Source organism: Fundulus heteroclitus, chromosome 12 (genome assembly GCF_011125445.2).
Source record: "Fundulus heteroclitus isolate FHET01 chromosome 12, MU-UCD_Fhet_4.1, whole genome shotgun sequence".
Lineage (NCBI taxonomy): Eukaryota > Metazoa > Chordata > Actinopteri > Cyprinodontiformes > Fundulidae > Fundulus > Fundulus heteroclitus.
Genome location: NC_046372.1, coordinates 40,302,541 through 40,328,881, shown reverse-complemented (window position 1 = coordinate 40,328,881; position 26,341 = coordinate 40,302,541). Strand labels below are relative to the sequence as shown.

Genomic DNA, 26,341 nt, shown 5'->3' with positions numbered 1-26,341 from the left:
CTAGCCCTCCTTTCGTTGTTTCGGTTTCAACCACAGACGTTTTATATACGTTAATATGTCTGTGGTTTGAACGGCCAATCTGACACTCACAATATGGCGGACACTCTGACGTATCGTCTTTAATGGGCAACGAACCCATGGCGTCTTCTACTGTTTTAGCTGGTGGTCGTTTGCCGTTTGCCGGTGCCCCATTTGGGCGAAGGAGAGGCGTTTCAATGAATGGATATTTGGGGTTTATTCATCAACCAGGGACGCCGTGTCAAATAGAACTGCATTCTGCCGACAGCCTAAATGAGCGAAACCTAAACCCGAGCCACCAAGATTTTCCTGCTTGTTAACGGTGTGAAGCAGACTCACTGACGACATTTGATTGATACAAGAGAACACAATGATGCGAACATCTTCTGTCCACCTGTCGAATACTATTGTCCTATTTTAGCGTAAACTCCCTTCTGACTGGCGTGTCGCTTGCCTCGCCGAAGGGTAAATGGTGCGGAGCCATGACTCACAGCCAACCTCTGAGCCCGGCTAGGCGTGCGCTCGTTCTGTGCACTTTAAAATGCTCAGAAGGGCGGGGTTAATGATGAAACACACAGACGTCGTTAGCGAGGCCAACCCCGACTCGACCCGAAGGACAAATCGAGGCGACTCTCTGGAAGCGCTTGTCAACAAGGGAGTGTGAATGGAGATGGAATAGTAGCTCTTAGCAGTAAATGGTGTTCAGGGCGATTTGGGAAACACTTTGCCGGACAAGCCCCCGTGTCTGTTCCGTAGCGTCACGCGGGTCAGGTAGGCTGCTGAACTTTCACGTGCCATGCATCGCGGTACCTTGTTAGTAATGCTAACGGTAGCTAGTTATTAAGCAACGACTTAACATGGGTTAAGTTGTGTCGAAAGTGGGCTGCATTGTGGATACTTGGTGCAGTTATCCTGGCTGGTTGTGAAGCTCAGCTCGTGGGAAATGAATACCAACACTTTGTGTCACTCTCAATTCGACCTTGTTGGTATAGTGTGAACCATAAAGTGGGATATACGGGGAAGGTTTCAGCCATTATCCTATTAAGTTGTCAGGGTCAGCGCCTGGCTCAAGTATTCGCACCCCTGTCACTTACTGGCAAACCTCAGTGAATTTCATTTGGAGTGTATGTGATTGATTAACACAAAGTGTATAATGTCTAACGCCAAGGAAATTGACATGTATTATTTGTTTTATTCAAGGAAAAATCAAAAAGCGTGGTAAGCATTTGTATTTTGGTCCCCACTTCCCTTCGGCTCCCCTAAATAAAACCCATAGCCACCAATCGCCTTCAGATGTCCAGCTGGATTTGTCTCGGTATGACTATAACTCTTCTACGAAGGCCTCAGAGGTTTGTTGGATTACAGCAGTAAACGGCCACGAGGAGCGACCATCGCACCAGACAGGTTAGGGATAAAGTTCAGAGCAGACTTGGGTTGTTAAGCAATGTCCCAAGCTTTAAATGTCGCTCTGCATCTATCGATCTGTTTGCAGGAGAACTGTTAACGTCTGCGTTTTCTTAAAACCTGGCCTTATAGCGGCAAGAAGAACGCCTCAGTTGTAAGAAAGCTGCTCAAGTTTTCCGCAAGCCACGTAGAGGACACACACATCCAATGCTGTGTTTGGCAGAAAATGATCACCAAATATCAACCCTAGCACCCTTCCCTGCAGCTTTTCTTCAGCAGGAGCAGGGAAGCTGGTCAGAGTTGATGAGTAGAAGGACGGAGCCAAATACAAGGCAGTCCTGGAGGAAAAAACTTTTTGGAGGCAGCAAAATACAAACCATCCGGCCGCACCATGACCCCTGACATAAAGACAGCGCTAACATGGAGTACCGTATATTCTGGACTATAAGTCGCTCCGGAGTACAAGTCTCACCAGCCATTAAATGCATAATAAAGAAGGAAAAGACATATATAAATCGCACTGAAGTATAAGTCGCATTTTTGGGGGAAATTTATTTGATAATATACAACATCAAGAACAGACATGTCATCTTGAAAGGCAATTTTAAATAAAAATAGAACGGAGGCAACAACAGGCTGAATAATTGTACCAGTGTTTCCCACAGCGCTATCTTGGCGAGGCGGCCGCTTTGCCAAACTCACGCAACCGCCTCGTCAACATTCCAAAAAAAAAAAAAAAAAAAAAAAAAAACCTAAGTCGATATGCTGGCATTTCTATTTGACGGTAACAGGCGTTTTTTTTGTTGTTGCTTTCGCGCGTGCATATAGTGAAATAACAGGCGCTCCGCTCCGCCGGTCGACCGCGCAAAGCTTGTCTTCTGTTTGGTGTGAAAATAACAGGTGTAATGATATACCGGTAAAAATGTGTGATAATTTCACACATAAGTCGCACCCCCGGCCAAACTATGAGAAAAAACTGCGACTTATTGTCCGGAAAATACGGTAGTTTAAGTTGAACCCTCTTCACGAGTTTGAATGGCCCAGTCAAAGCTCGGACCTAGATCCCTTATTAGAAAAACCATGTGGCGTTTTATTTCCGTTTCTAAATGAGTCGCTGTGCGTTCACCCTGTTCATTCCTCGCATGAAATCCATTGAGGTTTGGAGCTGTGCCATTTCAAAGTGTGAAAAAAAAAAAAAAAGTTCAAACCGTGTGAATGCTTTCCTGTAGGGGGCGCTACCGGTGGAGATGGGGTATAGCTGACAGTTCACTGTAAAAAAAATATTTTTCACTCCACCAGTTTCTTTGCATGTCATTCAGAGTGCGTCGAGTGTAAAGCGACCCTTCCAGATTTTTTTTAATCTGCTTCTCCATTTTGCCTCAGATACACCTTTTTAATTGAAGACCGATGTGGAGTGAGTGATACTCCTGTCATCAAGTCCCAGAACATCCATGTGTATAATCTTCTTCAAGTTTGATCCCCGGCCGGCATCCAAAAATGCCTACAGGTAAGGCAGAGAAACCTCCATGCTTTGATATGAAAAGTAAGCGCGTGGTTAATCTGATCGGGCTACACGTATTGACCGATTGACAAGTGCTTATAATGTGCTTATAAAAAGCTTACAAGCGAGGCTACTTCATGTTCTAATGCACTTGTGTATTGGAACACAACAGTGAGCCAGTTAAAGAAGCTAGGTGATGGAGTGCTTTGTCCGTAGTGGTTATTGTGGAATAAATGACGGTGTGTGTAATTCTTGATCTGTCTCAGCTAAAGGATCTCTGACTGGCGTAAAGGACAGACCAGCAACTTTTCAGAGCTGGAAAAAGTCGACCCGGGCATCATTTTTCACTTAAGCGTTTCTTGAGATCAGCTTTAAAAAAACGTCCTCCGCGGTCTTTCTGCGGATGGGACACACATTGAGCAAGCCGACTGTGAAATGAATGTGTTAGAGTTCAGTGAGAGTCGGCTAAATCACCCGGAATATAGTCAGGGGGGGGGATGTCGCAACGCAGGCCATGCGCCAGAAATCTTACAAAATGCAGATTTTGCAGAAAATGGGTCGTCGTCCCTGTTAAAGTCTGGATGCAACAGAGTGGGAGACATAGATGGACGTGTTTTAATGAACAGCAACACGGCCGCGGGAGCTCGTCCCACTGTTAAAGATTCCAGTCTACAAGTTAACCGGGCTCACACAACTCCACACAAGCAGTTGGCAGGCATGTCAGATGTTGCAGAAGGGCATCTGAACTTTAACAGAGTCGCCCCCCACCAATACGTTTAGAGCGACGCTCGCTCAGGAGAGTTCTGTAGCTCTCCTTAGAATCATTTTCAGCAGCTTTTATCCACTTTTCTTAAAGCAAAACTAAACACAAAGTCTAGACATCACTGCTGGGATGCTTTAACCGTTGCTAAATTATCGATTGGATACCAAAAAATGATTAATTCAGAGATTCTCATTTGGCTCGGTTCATTAATATGAACTGAGCCATTGACATGTACCCGAGTGGTGGCACATCTTCTGACTGCAGCGCTGCAACAGCAGACGCACTCAGCCTCCCTGCAGCTGTGGGCGACTGTGGCTTGATAGGTTGAGTAGTCGTCTGGCAACCAGAAGGTTGTGGGTTCGATTCCAGCTTCCCCTTGCCATATGTCGATGTGCCCTTGGGCAAGGCACTTAACCCCAAGTTGCCTACCGAGCTGCGTCTCGGTGTATAAATGTGTGTGCGTTAGTGAGAGCGACTGGGTGAATGTGGCTATAGTGTACAGCGCTTTGGGTTGTCAGCATGACTGGAAAAGCGCTATATAAGTTCAGTCCATTTACCATTTAGCTGTTCATCCCAACAATGATCTGCTGCTGGGGGATTAAAGAGGCCCAGTCACGTATTTTGACCATAAAAAAACATATAAATGTAAACATTTGTAAATTATTATTATATTACTGATAGTAAACTCTTCCATAAAGGATATTAACACCTAGGCTAAGTGTTAGCTACTGTTTTGTCAAACAAGGAAGTGACAAACAATTAAAATATTTCTCTAATCGAGGGCTGATCTGTCCTCCGTTGGTTTTGCCCTAATTAAGCAGGTAATTGTAATTATTTGTAGATTTTTTTTTTTGCTCTTAACCAGAAAGAAAATGCTGCAGCATCGACTATTTATCTCAGCCTCGGCATCAAGTTTGAAATATCAGAATCGTGACCGTCAGGGTTGTGGCGCAGCCGTAAAGCAAGTGACATTCAAGCTGGAAGATGCCCTGGTCAGCTTGCCTATTGGCTGAGGAGACCTGGCCCACATGGTGTAAGACGATCAAATCAGCAGTTTCAAGTATCCCTGCCTCATAGCCAGCTCTCTTTATCAAAACACGAGTTTGTAAATCCCCCTTTTTTTCCTAGCCTAGTCTGTCAGTCGGCCTGAGACGGGGATGACGGAGCACAGCTGCTTAAACAGGAACAAATCAGGAAAGGTGAATAGGAGGCTCGTACAACAGGTGCATCCGAGTGCCTCCGAATTGCTACTTGTTGGACGATGCTGCTGCTCCTTCTTCCAAAAATAATGAGAAGGATGTGTCTTCCAGTAGTGTCAATGCCAGGGGTGAGACCCAGAAAGAGATGGGGCCAACAGGCATCGTGGCACAAATCAACCAGACGGCCCCAGGGTGAGAACCAGCACAATCACTGAAGGCAGAGGAAAAAAAAAAGTGACTTGGTACATTTGATTTCGAGGCATTAATAACAGTGTTTTGAGGAAAAATCAAGCGTCTTTATTGTTTATTACGCACGGCCCCAATAAACAGGAAGTGGAAAACCACGTATCAACAAAAAAAAAGGGAGCGAGGTTATCAGGAATGTGTTGCTATCAGGCAAGCCGCAATCGTTCTGTCATGTCAGCCGGTACTGGCGATGTTGCTTGCAGCCAGGAGACATAAAAGAAAGAAAAGTGATTTTTATTTTATGCGTGTTATGGGAATATCCAGGAGAACGCTGACGGCGTAAACAGCTGATAAGTGAAAGGCGTTCTTTAAAAAGTTACCTGTTTTAAAAAGAAAAACGGAGGAAAAATGCACTAAATTCTTCCTAAACTACCAAAAGAAAAGTTATTCTAAAAAAATATATACATATCTCAATAGTAACATTGAAGAATGGAGAATTATTACACTCTGAAGAGGAAATTCTGACTGAACTACAGAGATATTTTAAGAGAATATTTAGTGAAGGGTTCAGTTAATACTAAATACCTTTTCCCAAATACCTGCAATGTAAAACTCACAGAAACAGACGCGTGAGGGACTAATCTCAGTGAAGCGGCTGGGTCCGTTCAAAAAGGAAAAACACCTGGTGTCGACGGCATACCAGTGGAGGCCTACCAGACTTTTTTCATACCTTGAAACAGCCTATGTTGTCATGTTTTAACTACTCTTACCAGGTTGGCCATCTGACAGACACCCACAGAGATTATAACACTGTTTTTGAAGCAGGAAGCCGGAGGTCAATATAAAATTCCAGAGATTATTAAAAATTGCTAATCGCGCTTCAATGCTGGGACGCAAAGATACTTGCAAAATGAGCTGCACAAAGGCTTAACTGTGTCCTGCCAAGTATTATACATTATGACCAATCAGGGTTTTGAAAAGGTCGTCACATCGGAAAAAATTATCGGAGGTAATTGAAAGTTATGAAACTGATGATGCAAAAGGGTTTATTTTTATTGCTGATTTGGAAAAAGCGTTTCATAAAATTAATCTGAATGTTATTTTTAATTGTCTTGATTTTTATTTTTATTTTTAGTGACTCGCTAATGAACTGGGTTAAAGTCTTATATAATGATACACGATGTAAAATAATTAATAATGGCCACATCTCTAATCCAGTGTCAGTGGTGAGGGGAGTAAACAAGGCGGCCATCACCGTATTTATGTTTGTACTGTGTGCATGTAAGTAACCGTCTTTTTGTTGTTGTTTATTGTCTGTGTATATTGCATTGTAAATGTTGTACCTGCTTATTTTATATGATGTCAATAACAAAAATGAAGAAAAAAACCGGCTCATAAGTAAAGTAAATGTTCGCTACATCAGAACTTATTCGGGCAAACGTCTTTCCATCTTTTAAGCACATTAGCACATTAAGACATGTTTGCAAAACTGAAGAAGTCATTTTGAATTTTGCTGCTTCGATCAACCTGTTCTCAGGCGATATTTCAAAATGCACATAAAAAAAAAAAAAACTGTGATGGAAACCCAGCTAGAGAGTGTTTGGGATGAATTAGAGCGGAGATGGTGAGCCAGGCCTTTTCCCTGTCCAACATCAGTGTCTGACCGCACAAATGCTCATTTCAAAGAAGGGCCAAAAACTTCCAGAAACACGCTAAACGTTGTGGAAGGCCTTCCTAGAGGATATCTGCAAAAGGGTGGGATGGGACTGAAGTTCTGATGTGTGGGAAGGCAGATATAGTTTTGTCTTTTTTGGGGATTTATTTGCTTTGTGATTTATTAGTGTGTTTGCAGTTGAAGGTTTAGGTTGACTAATACCGTTAAAATGTATTACAAATCACATTTCCCCCACAAAAGCTTCAACTAGACAGTCATATTAATAGGAAATAAATACTCAGCGCTGCTAAAAATCATTTCCTGCAGTCTCTATGTGCCATGCCCGTCCCTCTGCCACCCTGACCCTGCCGAGGGAGAGGACAGCAGAGGTGTGTCAGGAGTACTAACTGGGACCTGGGGAAAGGTGCAATGCCTCGTGTCCTGGTACATTTATGTACGTCTATATATTTAGAAGCCTATTTGCTTGAAGGGTTTTATAGTTTTGCAGGCAGAAAAGAAAGAATATTCTGCGTTTTTCAAATGAATTTACCGCTTTATTAGGCGCAATTATTAAACCATCTCAAAACAAAATAACAGAAATGCTTCTGCTGGAGGGAAATGGCTTCATAATCAGCTTAAATGAGTCAGTGATTACCCACATGCTGTTACTTTTCTATCTTGAATACCAATTTCTGGTTTGTGTTGTTATTTCCCTGCTTTTGCCAGTTTTTCTTTTCTTTTTTTTTTTTTTGTTTACAACACTTACTCCCTAAACATCTAAGAGTCGTTGTAATGTGATTTTGACCCGTAGGACACAGTAGAGCTCTGCTGCATTTATTGAATCCATAAATAAACAATAACAATATAAATAAGCAATAAACCAGCAAAAAAAAAACACAGCATCTGCCTCACACGCAGCTTTTGTAATAGCCGTGTTTATATGGGAAGCCCGTTGTGAGCTGATTGTGGACGGCATTTACAAAGAGGACGTAATCATGATGGACCCTCATTCAGCTTAGTGGTTCTTAGGTACAAACACTGTAATTGTTGCCAGGCGGGAACATCGGTACACACAACCTGCGACGAACAAGCAAGCTACATCTTACACACTTGTTTGTACAAAGGCCGAGCCAAACAGCAGGAACAGAGTGTGTAACGTTCAGTATTCCTTGACTGCTCGCATAAGAGGAATTCTCCCGTGTTTTTTTTGTCCCCTGTACTCATTTTGGATGCCCCACCCCCCCTCCCCCAGCTGCATTTCAAGAAAGATTTGGTCCACCAGTACATGTGGCTGATGCAGATGGAAGCTTTTAGTTTTTAATTAGGGCAAAACTATTACAGAAAAGTTCAAATCCTACAACTGAAATTGTTAAGTGCAACACAAAGTATTCATCTTTTAATAAACACACTTTTGACATTCTCTTTAATTTCATAGTAATGTCTATCCAATGATATTTAATTAAAGGGTAAATGACTTGTACAGCGCTTTAACTAGTCTTGACGACCTCCAAAGTGCTTTACACTACAGTCAGTCATTCACCCATTCATTCACACCCTGACGGTGGTGAGCTATGTTAGTAGCTACAGCTGCCGTCAGTGTTTTTCAAATGAATTTACCGTTTAATAGCAAATCTAGGCAAGCATAAACTAAAGATAAATCCCACCATTTTGGTCAGTAAAGGCATCAGCTATCAGCTTTTACTTGAATATCATTTATTGAGTTTGTTAAAAGGAGACAAAGTTCCAGAGAACAGGCTTTAATGCATAAAACAGGCTTAAATGCATAAATTGGGATAATCTCAGATTTCCTTGATTTTCAGTTGAATTCTAAATTTCTGCCTCAGTGCAAAAACTCTGTTGTGCTTTTTCTTTTCTTTCTTTTTTTGTGTGTAGTCCTTGGGAAAAAAAAAAATCCAAATCAAGACGACCGTAAATCGCTATCCGTCAGTAAAAACCTGCTTGGTGCCCCCAAACTTTGAGTTCATGCTTAAAACAATGAGTATAACTTCTAGCTGCTAAACATAGTTGCATCAGCTTGATTCATGAATAATAGTTTTTATTTCACCTTGTTCCTGCATTTTTGGCTCGTTTTTTGTCAGATAAATGCTGAGAAAACAAGGCCCTGGGTGGCTGTGGAGGTTCTGTTTACCTCATTGTCATCTGCTGCAACACGAAACACGTTGGACTAGAAAGGCTGTCTGCTTTTCCTTCTGCTCTGACCTTAAGCTGGCTTGCTCATGTTGTTAACACACAGCCAAGCCGTGAGAAAAAAAATAATGAATGGATTGATTTGCAGGAGAATCGCCAACATTGGCCATTTATTTTTGATTACATTTCTTTCAAACATCTTTCATGCCGTGCTGACGGCTCCTGCTCACTCTCCTAAAGCTTCATCCCTACCACCACCTCCCAGCATGCTCAGCGTGCTCAGAAAAGGACCCTCGGAACATTCTTGTTGCTCACCTATTTGCTATTAAACGGTGAAATAATGTTTTTTCCCAGGTCTAAAGCTGCAAAGATCATTTTCCTAAACACAAACAAACACGCCTGCAGTTTATTTCATAGGATTCGCACGGATGCCAAATTGGCTTTTTCTTAAGGTTCAAGATAAATCACTGCAAGAGCTGCGCGGTATCTTTGCACACGAGTTCACAACCTCCGTTCGTTGAGCAAAACCAAACTAAACGCTAGCGGAGTCCCGGTTTAGCTTTGATCCGTCTCTGCTTCCCACCACGCCGCAACGCGATCCATCTGGCTGGCTGACACTATGAATCGAGACGCTTGCATGGGATCCAGCCCTTAGGATCCGGTAGCAGATGCTCTTGCCTGTGTAGCATCATTAGTGTTTGCTTTGTCTCCAGTAGCAGCGGTGACTCCCACAGTGCGGTTGCAAGAGGCTGTCATTAGCCTTTGATACACCCCTATTAGGAGAGTTTGGTCTCGCGCTTCAGCTGCCATCTTGGAGGACCCATCGGCGGGCCACAGCCAGGCTCAGGGCGAGCGTGCAGCGGTTTGAGTCCGTACAGTTTATTGTTAGGGACTTTGTAGAACTATAAAATCCAAGCTCGAATGTGAATAAAGAAAGACAAATGGAGATATGATTAGATGGTATAATGTTCGTTTCTCTTGGCAACGTCACAGCAGTTAGTACGACTATATAATTAGGATGATGTGTTTCCAGCAATGTATACAAAGTTCTGAGTGCCACTTTCATGACAGCCGTTTTCCTACAGCAGCGTAACAGGAGTTGGACTTTTGGCTGCCCACATGTTTAAAATATAGCAGGAGCTGCAGTGATGAGCAGTTTAGTTGTTTTTTTTTCTGCTGATTTCTATATTTCCAAGTCAGTGAACAAGGCTCGTGTTGTGTGGCCTGTGTTGTACTGAGCAGGCTGCCGCACCGCGTGAACTTACAGGCTGCAGGGGGATACTTTATCAGCTGGTGTTCGTGGTGGTCAGCACAGTTGTGGAGCATAACGTGTAATAAATGCAGCGGGTTTCCCAACTTTGTCTCACTTTCCTGGTGGAGATCAAAATGTCCTGGTATTTCACGGGCCTTTTGGAAGGAAAAATAAATAGCCCATCATCTGATCCTCCACAGTTCCTAACAGTGGACACGGCGTACTGTTTAACGTATACATCTTTTTTTTTTTTTTTTTACACATCAGATTTACTTGTAGTGTTTGTTTCTGAAACCGCTCCAGCTTAGGTTCGCCTGACCAACACACACACAGATCCAGCAGAGTTCAGCAAACTCCACGTTTGGCCTCACTTCCAGACAGCTGATTGGCATTTGGATAAGGCTTTAATGGTTGTCGTGGAAACGTGGTGACACAGGGAGCACACTGAGCAGGACGGTTAGGAGGTTTGCCATTGTGCCACGTTGTATTTATACCCCACGGAAACAGTAAGTCATGGGTTACTAGTTAGAAGTTCCTATTGGCTAAATTAAGAAATCAAAGTATACATAGTAAAAAAAAAAAAACCTTAGTTGCCATCCATCTCTGGTTAATGGCATAAACATAATGACGTCATCACTCAGCGGGTTAGTCCCAGCCATAACACAGGTCAAAGTTTAGCGCCGTGCTTAACCTTGCGTGCTCACTCTGCCGATCGCGTCCCAGGAGATTTATGGCGGGTCACACAGATATTTGTGTTGCAGGCACGGCACGTCAGTGAAGTCCGATAGAGAATTAGACGTCAGGAGGGGTCATTTACACCAGGGGAGCTTTAAGTAACATGTAGGGGAGTTTATGTTGGCGGTACGTTTTAGATCCCTTAATATTGTGTTTCTCTGTTAACAAGCTCTCTGTGTCTGAGGAAATTAATTTGCACATAACTCTGGCTTTACATGCATTCTTGCACAAATGCCCTTTGCACCATCAAATCCTGTACATACAATTTTTTTTTTTTTGAATACTCACCTGTACACTGTGACTTTCTCCTGCATTGTTTACATTTCAATTGCTTTACTTTTAAATTCAGTGCTGCACCTTATACTGTATTTTAAATCTACTGTAAATTACAAGCTGTATTCTTGCACAAGTGCCCTTGCACAATCAATTCTGCACATACAAATGTTTTTAAAAAAATACTCACCTGTACACTGTGACTTCTCCTGCATTGTCTACATTTAAATTGTTTACTTTTAAATCACTGCTGCACCTTATACTGTAATTTAACTTTACTGCAATTTACAAGCTGTATGCAAACGAAATTTCGTTCTGTACGCACTCTGTGCAAATTGTTTAGTTGCTAACCTGTCTTGTTTCTTTCAGTAACTCAATCCAGGACAGCAGCAACGAAGACGAGTCAGTAGCAGCTTAAGCTGTTTGGCTTTGGCAGAGAGAATCTGGCAGGGTCTTTATGGGCACAGCTCAAATAGCCCACTGCTCAACCCATAAATGTGTTTTACTTACAGACGTGTCACCATTTAAAGGAAAATCAACTGTTTCTTTTAACAATGCTTCTTATACCGTTGATCAAAAGGACACAAGTTGCCTAACTTTATTTTGAGGTTTTTTTTTTGACAATTTGATCTTAGCAACACATAACATGTCCGCTTGCTGAGCTTCCAAGTTCATTCTGATCAATGCCATGTATCTAAATGACATATTATTTTTTTCTTCTGCTATTTACTTCAGGGCTTTTACAGCTTACTGGAAAAAGCTCACCTGTCGCCAGCTTTCGGTTCTTTGAACGGAGCTAGCAGAATAACCTCTCTGGGCTCTTTTTCCATCTCCTCAGGCTAATTTTGGCTGCAAACAGAGATGAGTTTTACAACAGACCGTCCAAAGCTGCAGACTTCTGGGGGACCAACAGCGAAATCCTCAGCGGTAAGTTGTTACATTAGAGACCCGCAGTCTCCGTTGGACAATCTCCACAGCCTTAATCACTGTTTCTCTAGCCTTTTATCACTGGCTGCCTTTACATTCTTTGCTGAATGCCTCACTAGAACCAAGGCGGGATTTGTCCTTTACTTCACACTCCAGTTTTCTCCTTCATCTGCCTCAGAACAAACCCACCCAGAGCAAGCTGAACTCCGTTCAATTTACAGGTTCCCGATGCACATTTTAGCCAAACAGAGGAAATCAATCATTTGCTGTTTTTTTTTTTCTTTTCTATTTCTTTTTCTTTCTATTTTCCTCCTGCGTAAGAAGGAAACACAGACATAACCTCGTTGTTCATCAATCTCCTCTCGCCGCTTTAATAGAGGGGTCAGGACTCCACCAGCGGGGCCGTAATTGATGGCTGTTTTTATGCGATGCGACAGGAATAAATGGCCCTGCCTTATCTGTAGGGTTGGCGTGAGGGGAAGGGGGGGGGGGCAGCGGTGGGCCCCTGAGGGAGACAGACCATGAAGTGAAGTAAGCAATAGCTCCCAGTGGGATCTGTGCAGCCCCCCCTCCCAGAGGAATGGGACCATTTAGCTCTCAGTGGAGAGGACCTGTCTTAATTGATCACCAGGAAGCGCTGCAGACATACTCACCTTTTAATAGGACAATGTGAAGACGAGGAACCCGGAAAGAAGAAAGTAGCTGATTGATTCATGGGCTGACACCGTTTCAATCGGGGAGACGCAACATTTTAAAGTAGTCTTTCCTACGTAAGTGTTTTCTTAATGGAGACAAATATTGACGAGGTTTTGTTATTTAGTGACCTATGCTACATGTGCACACATGTACATGGAGGGTGTAATTCAAATCATTCTGGTGTTAATTTTACTAAAAGTTGTCTGTTAAAGTTTCACAGATATATTTTAGAGCCAGTGAGCTTTTTGCGGACTTCTGAGGTCTTCACAGAAGTATTTATTATGAAACTAAACTACTCACTGCCCCTTAGTAAATTAGAGTCTGCTCTTCACTGATTAGGTGACCGTTGAAAGCAAATGGCTGCACCAAATTTTATTTTGGGGATTCAAAATTAAATGGGCTTAATATAAACACACCCCATACTTGTCAGGTTTTCCTTCCTCCTCACAATTAGAGGTTGCTGTGTGTTGGTCTGTCACGTAAAATCCCATTTAGATACGTTGGAAGTGTGTGGCTGCGATGTTGACAAAATGTGAAACAATTCAGTGAATATGAACACCTTTCCAGGGCACTGTCGATTAAACATTGCACCAATCCTTCCGACCAGGTCTGGACCTAGAGTATGGTAAAGAAGGTGGATCATGGCTGGGAATCAGCAAAAGGGGCAAGCTGGCTGCCATCACAAACTACATGGAAGGACATCCTAACCCCAACGCACAAGGAAGAGGTAAGCCTGCCTTGGCAGAGTCCCCACAGCGAGTAGATCTCCTGATTACATGTCGGCTGCTATACCCCTCATCTGGCCAAGTCTCCTGTCTTGGATGTCAGTGATGGTGGTTGCTATCCAATTCTTGATGAAAATGTTGACGTGAATGTGCTTGGAAACTCACCAGCTTGTAAAACAACATACTACACTTATATAAGTGTACACGTGGTCTAAATTAGGAGTGTGTTGACTGGTTTAGATTACTCACCAATGATGTTCAGGGTGCCACAGTATCAGGTTTTCCTGATGGCAGTGAATGTTTTGTCCCAGCAGTAGTTGTTGCTGCTCAGCCTTTATTTGCTGCTCCAACACAGGTTAGCTAGACGAAGGAAAATGCTACGTCTGGCCGCGCATCAGATGAAACATACAGAACTTTTGAAAGTCTGAAATGTAAACGGTCACAGCCTTCAGTGCACTCACGTACCTTATTAATATGTTGTTTTATTATTATTGATGGTGTTTTAATGTGGAGCAGTGAGGTGAAGGGCTAGGCTAACGTTAGCATGTTTACTCTCTGTTTGGATATGACTCGTTTTATATATATGTGCGGGAAAATCGTACACCTATACCTTTGCTTTTTTTGTAAAAGGTTGTGAAGATTGAATGAATAGTATTTCGGATGCACTTTCCCAGACTGTTGGGGGATATCTGAGCACAGATCAGGTCATATGTCACAGGCAGGAAGCTGCAGCAGCCAATACAGTCAATACAGGCAAATTTCATCATGAGGCCACATTGATTGTTAAGAAAAATCAAGACTTGCTAATCACCACAAGACTAAATGTTTGCATCTTTGCACTCAAATATAGGAGTTGATTTTTAAACTTTGGCAAACGTCTCACTGGCTGACGCGAAATCCACACAGTGTACCTGTGGATACCTGGTATCGGATCAGGACATCTCTAGTTACTGTTAGCAATTGAGCCTGGTACAAAATGAGCTAATTGTTTAGTTTGATGTAACTTTTGCTGCTCTGCAGGGTTTCTTGTATCCAACTATCTTATGGATAAGGACCTAGACAGCTACTCCTACCTGAAGAAGGTGTCTGCAGAAGGCCACATGTACAACGGCTTCAATCTCATCACAGCCGAGTTCAAGTGAGTGAAATGTGGGCTGACCAGATGCCTTTTTACTTTCTCTCCCCTGACACAGGCGAGCCAGATCTATGTGAGCATGTTTGTGGTGAGAAAAATAACATTTATCTTTCCATATGTGATGTCATGTTTGTAAGAGACAGGGATATATGACCATCATGGAAAAGGGAATCACAAAACAGCTTCTTAATATATGCCACTTAAAGCACAAGGAATAACAAAATGATGCTAAGCTTGCACCTGAAATGCTAAAGTAATACCTGGACGCACAAATAACTTTTTAAACTGCATTAAAATTATAGACTTGCTTTATTTGTCTTCACTAGCCTGAAGATAGTGAATCTAGTGACCTGCTTAGGAGAGAGAAATCAAAATGCCAAGATGGTACAGCTGAAAGTCCCTGCAGGCAGCTAACATGGAGACGAGTATCAGGGTCTGCCAGGGAAAGGTTGGAAGTTGGGTTCAAACACACTCAAATGGCTTCCTGCAGGGTAAGAAAGGTGTACGCGGGGGTATTCTTCATGTCAGGGGGCCTGTATCCTGTTAACATGGCCTCTGGCTGGATTTCAAACTGATAAATCTGGGGCTTTCATTACATTGTCTTCTCAACATCTCTACGTTTCTCCTGTAATTTGGGTCTTTCCTGTAGCCACCCACCAACAGCTCCAGCACGGCAAAAAACATCCCAAATCAGATTGTTTCACGTTTTCTATACATGTTCTTTATCTGTGCCTATGTGAAGAAACGTCAGGAACAACTCACACTCTTTAAAGATGAGTAAAGTAAAAAAAAAAGAAGCACTGTTTATCTTCTGTTTTGTCTGCTCCCTCTTGATTGTAGTGCTTTTTAGTATAGAAGAACAATTTGAAATCTGTCCCACCCCTGATGGCAGCTGCTTCCACTGCAGATAGAGAGCGAACACTGTGAGAGAAAGAAAGCCTTCATCTTTTAAATAAACACCACCATTAGCTATTAATTTCTCCTGCGCAGCAATGTGTCCCGCAGCGCTGAAGAAATGTGTGTGTGTGGGGGGGGTTTCTTCCCCAATCAATAACGCATCGGGTGGAAAGAGACTGGCTCGTCTTTATAGTTGTAATTAGAGGATTTCTCATTCGTCTGTTTGGAGCGACTGCATTTCAAATGCCGCTGGAGTTCAAGTCAAGGTGTGAATCTCCGTTGTAAAGGATTCCTTGTCTTCACTGATTTGTTCAGAATTTGTTTTGGCTCTTTGGTTTGAAGGGATAAAGGCTTTCCAGCTAATATGGGGGAAAAAAATGTTGATTTATTGCTTGAATAAAATAGGGATTCCTTCTTAGTATCGCTGTGAATAATAATTTCTCACCATGTCTGATTGAGTTGTGGTTAATTTTAACAGTGACCACCTTACAGTTCCCAGGGCTTTAGCTCTCCCGTCGAGAACATAAAACCATAAGAATTTAAATTTGCATCTCAGTCTTTGCTTGATGTTTTAATCCTCCGCTTCCAAGATTGTATCCGACTTCTGACTTTGGGTTTGGATCCTATTTTAGGTGATTGTTGCTATAAAGTATAAAGTCTAGAGACTTATCTGTTGAAACTTATACTATATTAGGTGTTCAACCACTAAAGAAATTCCTCCCTTTATCTGTTTCCAGCTTGAGTCCAGAATGGTTTTGAATTATAAGCTCAGAAATGAGCTGAACCTTACTGCCTAAAAGCATGTGTTGTGTGATTCTTGGCAGAAACTTGCTCGACCTGAAATAGGAACATTGTGGTGCTGCCAATAATACACATTCCAAAGTACCAGGGTTGGATGAACTCTAGCTATTTTTTTTTTTTTTTGAAGGATGCTCTACTAGGAGTGTTTTTTTTTTATCTTTTCTTTTTTTTAAAAAAAAAAAAAGCTTATAACATTACAGATTCTCTTTGAAAGAGCAAAGCATTGCTGTGCCCTGAATAAGTAGCCATGGATCACAGCGGATTTTTATATTCTGAGTTATTTCAAATAAAAATAAATGAGCAAATAAAAATTAGTATGAATTTGACGAAGAGAACATCTAATGTTTGGAAAATCGAACATAGCAAACCCAAAAGTCTATTTTGAGGTCATTTCATGATGAAAAATCAAAGTGGGCCTTTAATCTACCTATTTATCTTTCCTCAAAAGGGTTTTTTATCTAATTCTTTTTTTAGATATTCTCATTGATAACATACCACATAATAGAAGCAGAAGCACTGAGGGAAATGTCAAAGGTTTCGCAAGAATGCCACGGGCAGCCATTTCATGGTTTTATGGTTGTCGGTAAGTTCCACATATAATAACATAACATGAAAAGCCTAGCTGAATTACTTTGCTTTGCAAAAGTATTCCCACCCCTGCACATTTTTCTCATTTTGTCAGGTTGCAGCCACAATCCTCAGTGTATATTGTTGGGATTTTATTTCATCTTTTATTTCAATTAGGACACAGTTGTATAGTGAACAGGATACTTTTTCTTTATTTTTTTTTTAAATAAATACACATCTGAAATACACAGTGTGGCATGCATTTGTATTCACCGCACCCCTTAACTGAATACTTTGTCAAACCACCTTTCACTGCTATTAGGATTAGAGCTGTAAGTGTGCTAGGTCACCACCTTGGCATATCTATGGACTGCTATTTTTACAGATTTGTATTTGCAAAAGAAAGTCAGATTAGGAGAGCATCTTTGAACATATTCTTTCAAGTTTAATCACATACTCAGTTAGATTCTGCTCTGGTCTTTGACTGGGTCATTCTAACATTGAATATGCGTTGATCTAAAGCAGGGGTGTCAAACTGATTTTGGTTGAGGGGCCGCATACAGCTTAATCTGATCTCAAGAGGGCCACACGAGTAAACTCATTACAAGATTAAATAGAACTAATAAAAGTGGACTTGTTGTTGATTTTTATATTAAATGAATTTCACTTTTACACAATATATTATGAATAACCTCAGCGTTTTTAAGAAAAGTATGTGCAATTTCAACAATACTTTTACTCAGTTAAACATTTAGTTATGCGTTATGCATAACAACTGATCACAGTGATTGTACAATGTTGAAAAACATTTATTCACATTTTTTGGAACTTAAAAACACTGTCCTGCATGACAAAATACATCAAACAGATAAAAATTAAGAAATGATTTAAAATCAATTTTCCACATCTGAAGCTCAGTGCTACCATCTGCTGATTAAAACACAGTGCCCCTCGTGGACAATATAGGAACTGCAGATTTTCAATTAAACTAAGTACATGTTTTTTTTTTTCAATAATTGTTTTATCAATCTCTTCCTTTTATCTCCTCTTTCTTTCACCTTTTCTTTTTTTCTTCTTGTCTTTCTTTTCCTCTCCTACTTTCCCATTGTAGTGTCCAAATCATTTGAGATAATGCCCGCATGAATCATAATAAAACTATTCACATTCATAAATCAAGCGGAGCACTATGGCAAAAGCAGTACTGCTACACTTGTGAAAGTCAAATCTGATGAGCTCTTTTTGGCATTAAGACAACAATTCTTATTGCCACATTGCCAGACAGGACACTGAAGAAAAAAAAAAAATAAAATATATATATATATATATATATATATATATATATATATATATATATATATATATATATATATATATATATATATATATATATATATATATATATATATACACATTTAGCCACCGGGCCGGAATAAATTGTTCGGCGGTCCGGAACCGTATGTTTGACACCCGTGATCTGAACCATTACGTTGTAGCTCTGGCTGTTGTTGCCCTGCTGAAAGGTGGATCTTTGCTGTAGATTTAGCTCTTTTGCAGTCTATTACAGACTTCCTTCCAGAATTGCCTGTTATCCCTCAATTTTCCCATTAACTGTGAATGGATCCCCTGTGGCTGCTGAGGGAAAAAAATCCCCTCAGCATGATGCAGCCTACACCATATGTTTACGGGGGCACCCTTTGTTCCCCGTTCCCTAGCTTTTACTGTACATCTGTGTTTGTGTGTGCACTTGCAGAGTTGGGTGATGAGTTTTCAGAGGGTATGTTGTCCTTGGCTCAAAGCCTGACCACCACTACCTGTGCTGAAAGCTCATCCAAGCTTCCCCAGGCAACTGCACCACAGCTGGGGACTGGGAAATTGCTCTACAGCCCCAACATAGAGGGCTCTTCATTAGAGCAGCTCCCAGTCAGCATACTGATTACCTCTCTGCCTGAGATCTTTTAAAAAAAGGCTTTTTTTCCCCTCTTCTCTCTTTGCTCTCTCTCTTTCTGTGCCCAGTAGCCCTGATCCCCCGTTGCTCCCTCATCTCTGTCCAAATCAACCCACAGCCCTGCTGATGGGACCCTCAATATTCCAGCCACTCACATAGCAGAAGTGGCCTCTCTATCCACAAATCATCCACCTGCTTCCTCCATGATCAATTTGATCCAAATCACAGGCATGAGGGTCTTTAGTTCAGGTCCCAATACTGAGAATAAAACCCATATTTCATTCTTTCTACCTGGTTACTGTAGAACTGAGGACAAACAAAAGCCTTACTAATTATTTTATTTCCCTTCAGATTACACTTCCTTTAGTTTTTTTTTATTATTATTAAATGGCTGCCGTCAATGCTTGGTAGGAGCAGTGTCTGTTATCTCTCGTGTCAACACCGTCTACTGCCGCTGTGTTCACTGTCCCCATAGGAACTCAGACCGCGTTGTTTATTTATGGTGTTTAGCTGGCGCCGGGTACAAGAAACAATATTAAGGACGTGGAATTGCTGTTGACAGAAGGATTTTGTGATGTCAGTTGACAGCATAGAGGATTCCTCTGTCTGTCTGCTGTTCTCTCCTTTTGACACATTTTCCTGCCTTTGGAACATGCTTTGCTCAAAAGGTGTTAGATTTGCTTTTGTCAGACTAACCTGGTATATTGTCTTCAGTGTGGTGCGGTTTTCTGACATTAAAGCTTATAGCTGGGTGCTGGTCATTTATTATCTAGATTTAATGTTATACTTTTACAGGTTGGGCTTTTTTGGACCCGGGTTTTCTTTAGTACAAAAAGTAACCGTCTACCACAGGACTTATTTGACGTGCCATGCATCAGTTCATACCCACCTTGAGGATTTTGATGATTTAAAGAAATCCATTCATATCCTTCCCCAAGGCTTGACGCACATTCTGCCCAGTCTGCCTGTAATTTACCACAGTGGTAAATGTCTATTTGTGATAAGATCAACTAAAATTTTGCCACCATTCAGATGCTCGTTGTAATGCTTTAGTTCTGATCAGCATTATTATTCTTATGTGTGCAAAAAAGTGTCAGCACTTTGTTCTGAAAAACTCTCACTGGAATAGCCTGTTTTATATCAGCGAGCCACTCAGTGATTGTGTAAGTCTCACTTTTCTCCACATAATCAGCCTGTGTTTTACTTGTTATGGATAAACGCACTGCAGTAATATAACATTATTCTGAGGATGCCATCTGACAGGCCACTCAAACTGTGTAGTCATATATACATGTTGGGTTTGTCCCCAACATGTTCTGCGTTTAAAAAGGTACTTAGAGGTAATACCACACGTACAGTGGATGGAAGGGAAGATGCCAACTGCAATCAGATCTTCTCCTTTATTTGGCTCTTACACGGAGAAAAAACAAAAAAACAGTGCCACTGCAGCTAATTGTTGTGGCTAACAATACTGAAGGAATGGTTGGAGAAAGCGATTATTGAGTCAATGCAATTTGTGGACTTTGGATGTTTTGTACAAGCAACCAACATGTTCTTAAAACATTTTATCTGTTTTTTGTTTTGTTTTTTTTAAGAAAAAAAATCTGTGGATCATAATTTGTGTTTCATTATTTCAAAATATATATTCATGGCTGTAGAACGTGAAATCTTTCCCGTTATAACCACCAGCCTGGCAGTATGCTCTGTCCCTGCGCTGCCAGCCCTTCATGGAATGGTATCCGAGTTAGATGTTGAAGCAGTGTTGCGCCACATTTCAGATTGACTGATGCCACGGCTACGGCAGTCATAGAACTTCAACATCAAAAAGTTCGCTGGCCTTCTAGTTCAAAGGATTTGGTCATAATTTATGATTCTCCCCGCTGTACTAGATCTGTGACAGATGCCCTTGATGTAGAAAAGATTTTTCAAATTGAATTAATTCGCTGCAACAAACCAGTTCTGAAGGAGATGTGACACTGTAGCTAAATGCTGTTTGCAGCATTGAATTGTACAATGAAAGCCCAGCCTTTTTTTTTTTCCACACTCGTTCACCACAACGTTAAATCCTGCAGTTACGGTATCTTCAGTATATTCTTATTTAAAACTGTTTGCAAAAGGGATGCAAGCTTATTAGTTCCATTTATTTGGAGCTGCTTCATAGTGTTACTTATTATGATCTGTTTTTATCTTTTTGCCAGTAGAGTCATCTTTACTGCACTTTTTGTTATTTTTTTAGCAGACGTGTGTTAGGATTGTTTCCGCCGCAGTCTCACCTGGACATAGATACATTAAATTTTCTGAACGCAATGTCTGATTTTTCTCTGACGCTGTGTCCCATCCAGAGCCAAACAAGACACTGTGTGTTACTATGGAAACAAAGGCAGCTCGGAGCCCATCCGTCTGAATCCAGGTCTGTGTTTTTATTATGGTTGCTGTAGAAACCCTTCATTTCCCCTCCACCTCTCCCCCTGGCCTCTGGCCTGTCCACGTTTGCCTGACATTTCTGTTGGTATTGCTCTAAAACTGTGTTATTTGTTCAAGTCCGTGCCAAAAGGGCACCGGCAGACTATTGGTTAACGTTGTGTAGGGTTGTCTGTTTTGCACATGTGTCTCCTTAGCAGGGATCTACGGCTTAAGTAACTCGCTCCTGGATACGCCGTGGAAGAAACTGCTGAAAGGCAAGCAGCACTTTACTAGTATCATCAACGACCAGTCGCTGTCCTGCGATGGACTCGTCCAAGAGCTGCTCAACGTCCTGAATAACGAGGAGCTGTGAGTGATTAACGGCCACACACTCGGCACGAAAAAACACACTGATTTGGGATCCGTCAGCCTGCCGATAAGAAAACGGCTTCAAAGAAAACTTTTAAGTGTCCGACTTATTAAGAAGTCGAAGTTTTTAAATATGATGAGATACAAAGATGAGAATCCCTTCATTGTCCCGCGATGGGGAAATTCAGGTGAGACGGTGACAAACACACAGACAGTTGCACACAATTATTAGCAATAAAAAGAGGAAGAAAAAAGGAATAAACTAGTCTAATGGAAGCAAACTCTAATTTTGAGCGGAAATTTTGAGTAGTGGAAATATTTGGACCTAAAAAATTAGGTGGATTGTACAGAAAATATGAACCGTCAGAAAACAGACTTTTTTTCTGTTTCTTTGCTTTCTTTCGTAGGAACACACCTGATCAAATTCAAGAGCTGCAAGGTGACGGTTACAGCAAGTCCATGATCCAGGCTCTGTCAGCCGTATGTGTCCGCTCTCCTCATTATGGCACAAGGTCAGTGTCTCCCACCCTTGACAAATCTTTGTTTTTCACCCTCTGCTGGTTCCCACCTGCTGTGATGGAAAGGACTACTAGGCTGCCGGCAACAGCAGATTATAGAAACTTGGAAGTCCCTTGTGCTGCCAGGGGCCATTTTTGGCCCTCTCCGTGATTTACCGCGGCCGACGCCTGCAGTTCAGGACCAGTACAAATTCGAGCGACCATCATAGGCAGCTGATAAATTGCAGACAACATTTTTGAAGAAAGACTGATCCATATCATTTTATTATTGCTCAAAATAGCCTATGTAGATTTACATAGTTTTTGGATTAATATTTGGATATATTAATCCAAAAACTTCTGAAATTACACGTCTTTCTTTTAGTAGGAGAAAAATGTGAGACCCTTTTTAGACTTCACCTCTAACCAGAATTACGGATCCATTTTAATTTTATTTCAAATCAAATTTTAGTATGAACTTTGAAGTCTTGTTTCACGTGACAAAAAGTTTGGACCGCACTGCTCGTCTGTAATCACTCCTCCGCAGTAAGAAAAGCGCCTTGGATTATTAGAGACAGACTTTAATGCAGCCAGAAGAGGCTGGGGTCAGGAAGGACTGTTCCTTGCTGAGCTATTCATGCCCCCTGAAATGTTGGCACATTGCAGCCCCCAACTTCAACGTGTTGTGTTGAGGTTTCATGTGATTACAGCAACACAAAGTTTCACGTAATGTTGAAGTGGAAGGTAAATTAGAAATGGTTTTCAATGTGTTTTGCCAAAAAAAAAAAAAACTCAACAATGTGGCCTGCATCGGTATATAGTAGGAATATACGTAAGAAGTCAGCTAAAGATAATTCACCAGAGTTTTCTTTGTTATTTCATTATTCTACAGCAGGTCACTAAATTGTCAGAGGTCTCAGTATTTGTAACAAAGACAAACGGGTCCCCTGGATATTTTTAGAACGAGATCTGTCCCCAGCTCGGACCCCCACTCTCGGCCAGTCACGTCAGCAGAGCCGCAAACAAGCAGGTCATAGAATAAGTGCCTCTTATGTCAGATATTAAATCTCCTAAACAGATCAGATAATAAATCCTCATTTTACTACTTTTGTTTTATTACCCCTAAATAAAATCACATTTCTTTCAGGAGTCACATATTTAGTCAATAAATTGCATCCTTGTGTAATTTATTCCCAGTATAAATCCAGCTGTTCTGTGAAGGCCTCTGTGGGTGGTTAGGAAGCTTTAGAAAACAAACAGCATCATGAAGAGCAAGAAACTCAGTAGACGGGTCGGAGAGAAAGTTGAGAGAAGTTTAAAGCTGGTGTAGGTTATAAAACAATATTCCAAACTGTGGTGGGACACTGAGGGGGACTCTTTCAACAAGACAACTACTAGTGATGGTCTTCACGAATTTGCCATTTATGGGAGAGTGGGAGGAAGAAAGCCAGTGTTTAAATAAAGCCATGAGCAAAGAAAGCCGCGGTCAGAAGTCATGTGTTGGGCACAGCCAACACGGGGAAGAAGGTGCTCTGGTCAGGTGAGATCACCACTGAACTTTCTGGCCTACATAGAAAAAATGCCATGTGTGCACGTACCAGCTGGCAAACTAACACTGCAGATCGCCCTGAAAACGTCAGCTCCACCTCCAAACACGGTGATGGCAGCATTATGCTGTGGGGATGCTTTTCTTCAGTGGGAACATGGAAGCAGGTCAAATTTTAGGTAACGCTGGAGGGAAGAAATTCTGTTTTAAGCTGCAAAAGACTTTAGAGCGATGCAGAGGTTGCAGCTGGATGATGCAACAACAGGGGGTCTACAAAGTGTTGACTCAGTCCACGCAACACTTTTCAGGTTAAATACTACTTTTTCTTTATTTCTTTGTGTCGCTCTATCACATACAATCTCATTAAGATCCATCCGTTTGTGGTTGCAATGGGTCAAAATGTAGAAAAGATTCAAGGGTTGAGAAAAGTTTTTGCTATAACACTGGGGTACACTTTGAGCCTTTCTCCTTCACTGTTGGGTGATTTACTCTTTAAGAGTTACCAATGTTTTTTTTTTTTTTATTTCTTTCCCCTCCCATTCAGGACCAACACAATAATCCTGATCGATGCAGAGGGGAGCGTCACCTTCACAGAGCGCACAATGATCGACTTTGACACGAGCAAATGGAGTACCAATTCTTTTCAGTTCAACCTCCAAGCATGAAGACGAGTTAGAGGAGAGCCACTGTGTGCCTTTCTGCAACACCTTTCCCTCCGTCGGCCATTCTGCCGCAGCTGCTCTCCCCCGACGCAGTGCAAAGAGCAGAATGACTCTTCTGCAGTTTTTCTTCAGCTAGACGCCAGCTGCCTCACGTGCATCGGCGACATTACCTCCCTGTTCTTGATTTCATTTCGGGTTTCCTCTTTTAAAAAAAAAAAAAAAAGAAAAAAGTGTGCTCCTTTAAATAAACTGCCAATGGACAATTACATTTTTGTGAATCAAAATGTTTTATAGACACAACACGCTTGTTGGGATGCTCAAGGATTTCTAAAATGAGATTTACCGCTAGCCATAAAATCCTTGTGATGCTCGAATGCTACTTTTTTCTTATTGTGGATGGAATCTAGTTAATTTTTTGCTAAACCGTTCAGACACATTGTCTTATCGGTGTCCTAATGCCACCAAAGAATTGTGGACAAGGTGTTATAATTTAAAGAGCGGTGTCTAAGCTCAAACTGGCGAATGATGCTTGCAAATAATTAGTATCTGGTATCACTGGAGCCATTTTGAGAAAGCCTAGTTCATTTGTGCAGCACCAAAGTGCTTCACAGGAAATCAAGGTAACGGGGATAAAACATTAAAACCAAGCTCATCAAAGCTGCCCATAACAGCACACGGTTCCTCCATTAGCCAGAAAATCAGTTTTTGTGTTGGTTTGACAGATTTTACCCCAAATTTGGTCCTAATTCACTCTTGTGTTTTTTAAATAGAAGGTGTTGATCATACATTTGCATACATATCATGGAGTTTCATCTTTTTTTATGATACAGTAAAACCCATTGCTTTTTGTGGCGCAATGAAGGTGCAACATGCAACTTGAGTGAGTTTTGAAAGTGAAGTTTGAATTCATGCTTGATTTTCCCCTATCTACACAGGTTCAGAGTAATAAACACTGGTTCAAATATGTTCATCTGATATGTGGTAAGTCTCTTTGCAGGTTCCAACTTGACCGCACACTCCTTTTCAGTCAGTAACAAGACTGACTTGATTCTGACTTGTGATTTGACTGCTCTTCCTGGCACAATTATTTGACTGTATTTAAATTTTCTGGGTTCTTGCCATAGGCGTGAATTATAAAGTTAATAAATTCCCAACATGGTTGAAGTCTGGATTCTGGGGAGTTCACTTAGAAAGCAAAATGTTGAGCCTCCAAAACAAGTTTTGATGTGAGAGCTGTTGAAACTTCTAACTGGGTCAAAGTGTTAACTATCTGATCTAAATGGTTCCCCTCAGGGGATAAAAAATTATTTATAATGTTCAAGAAACACGCAGGAACCACTGAGGATCAAATCTATCTATCTATCTATCTATCTATCTATCTATCTATCTATCTATCTATCAATCAATAAATAACAGTGGCTTGCAAAAGTAACTTTTCCACACATTGTCACATTACAACCACAAACATAAATATATTTTATTGGACTCTTATATGAAAGTCCAAAACCAAGAAGTGGTATACAATTGTGAAATAGTAAACTATACATGATTTAAAAAACAATAACAGCAATTACAAGTCTTTAGGGTATGTCTCTACCAGCCTTGCACATATAGTTACTGACATTTTTGCCCATTCTTCTTTGAAAAACTGCTCAAGCTCAGTCAGATGGATGGCGTTTGTAAACAGCAGTTTTCAGATTTTTCCACAGATTCTCGATTGGGTTTAGGTCTGGACTTTGACTGGCCAGTCTAACACATGAATATGTTTTTTTTTTTTTAAGCCATTCCATTGTGGTCCTGGCTTTATGCTTAGAGTCGTTGTCCTGCTGGAAGTTTAACCTCCGCCCCAGTCAAACAGGTTTTCTTCCAAGATTTCCCTGTATTTCCAATCCATCTTCCCATTAATTCCATATGTGAGATGTTCAAAGCTTGGGAGATCTTTTTATAGCCTGAGCCTGCTTTAAATTTCTCCATAACTTTATCCCTGACCTGTCTGGTGTGTTCCTTGCACCTCATGATGCTGTTTGCTCCCCAGGAT

General features: G+C 41.3%; 1 protein-coding gene across 2 annotated transcripts; it reads left to right on the top strand.

Moving 5' to 3' along the window:
• The first annotated feature begins 596 nt into the window (after window positions 1-596).
• Window positions 597-25,467, top strand: tango2 (transport and golgi organization 2 homolog (Drosophila)). 2 transcript variants are annotated; one of them, XM_012875602.3, is made up of 9 exons: window positions 597-789; window positions 2,806-2,929; window positions 11,972-12,060; window positions 13,364-13,483; window positions 14,502-14,619; window positions 21,169-21,236; window positions 21,448-21,598; window positions 22,006-22,110; window positions 24,186-25,467. In XM_012875602.3, exons 2-9 carry the CDS (start codon window positions 2,874-2,876, stop codon window positions 24,304-24,306), a joined length of 828 nt encoding a protein of 275 aa, XP_012731056.1. In that variant the 5' UTR covers window positions 597-789; window positions 2,806-2,873; the 3' UTR covers window positions 24,307-25,467. The 2 variants fall into 2 exon arrangements, with proteins under 2 accessions (XP_012731056.1, XP_012730896.1); XM_012875442.3 differs by having other exon boundaries at window positions 21,445-21,598.
• The last annotated feature ends 874 nt before the right edge of the window (window positions 25,468-26,341 follow it).

Bases quoted from the DNA above. Each gene is read 5' to 3' on its own strand.
- tango2 (XM_012875442.3), top strand. From the start codon at position 2,874: ATGTGTATAATCTTCTTCAAGTTTGATCCCCGGCCGGCATCCAAAAAT. The intron at 2,930-11,971 runs GTAAGGCAGAGA...CCATCTCCTCAG, and splicing joins GCATCCAAAAATGCCTACAG to GCTAATTTTGGCTGCAAACA. The intron at 13,484-14,501 runs GTAAGCCTGCCT...GCTGCTCTGCAG, and splicing joins CCCCAACGCACAAGGAAGAG to GGTTTCTTGTATCCAACTAT.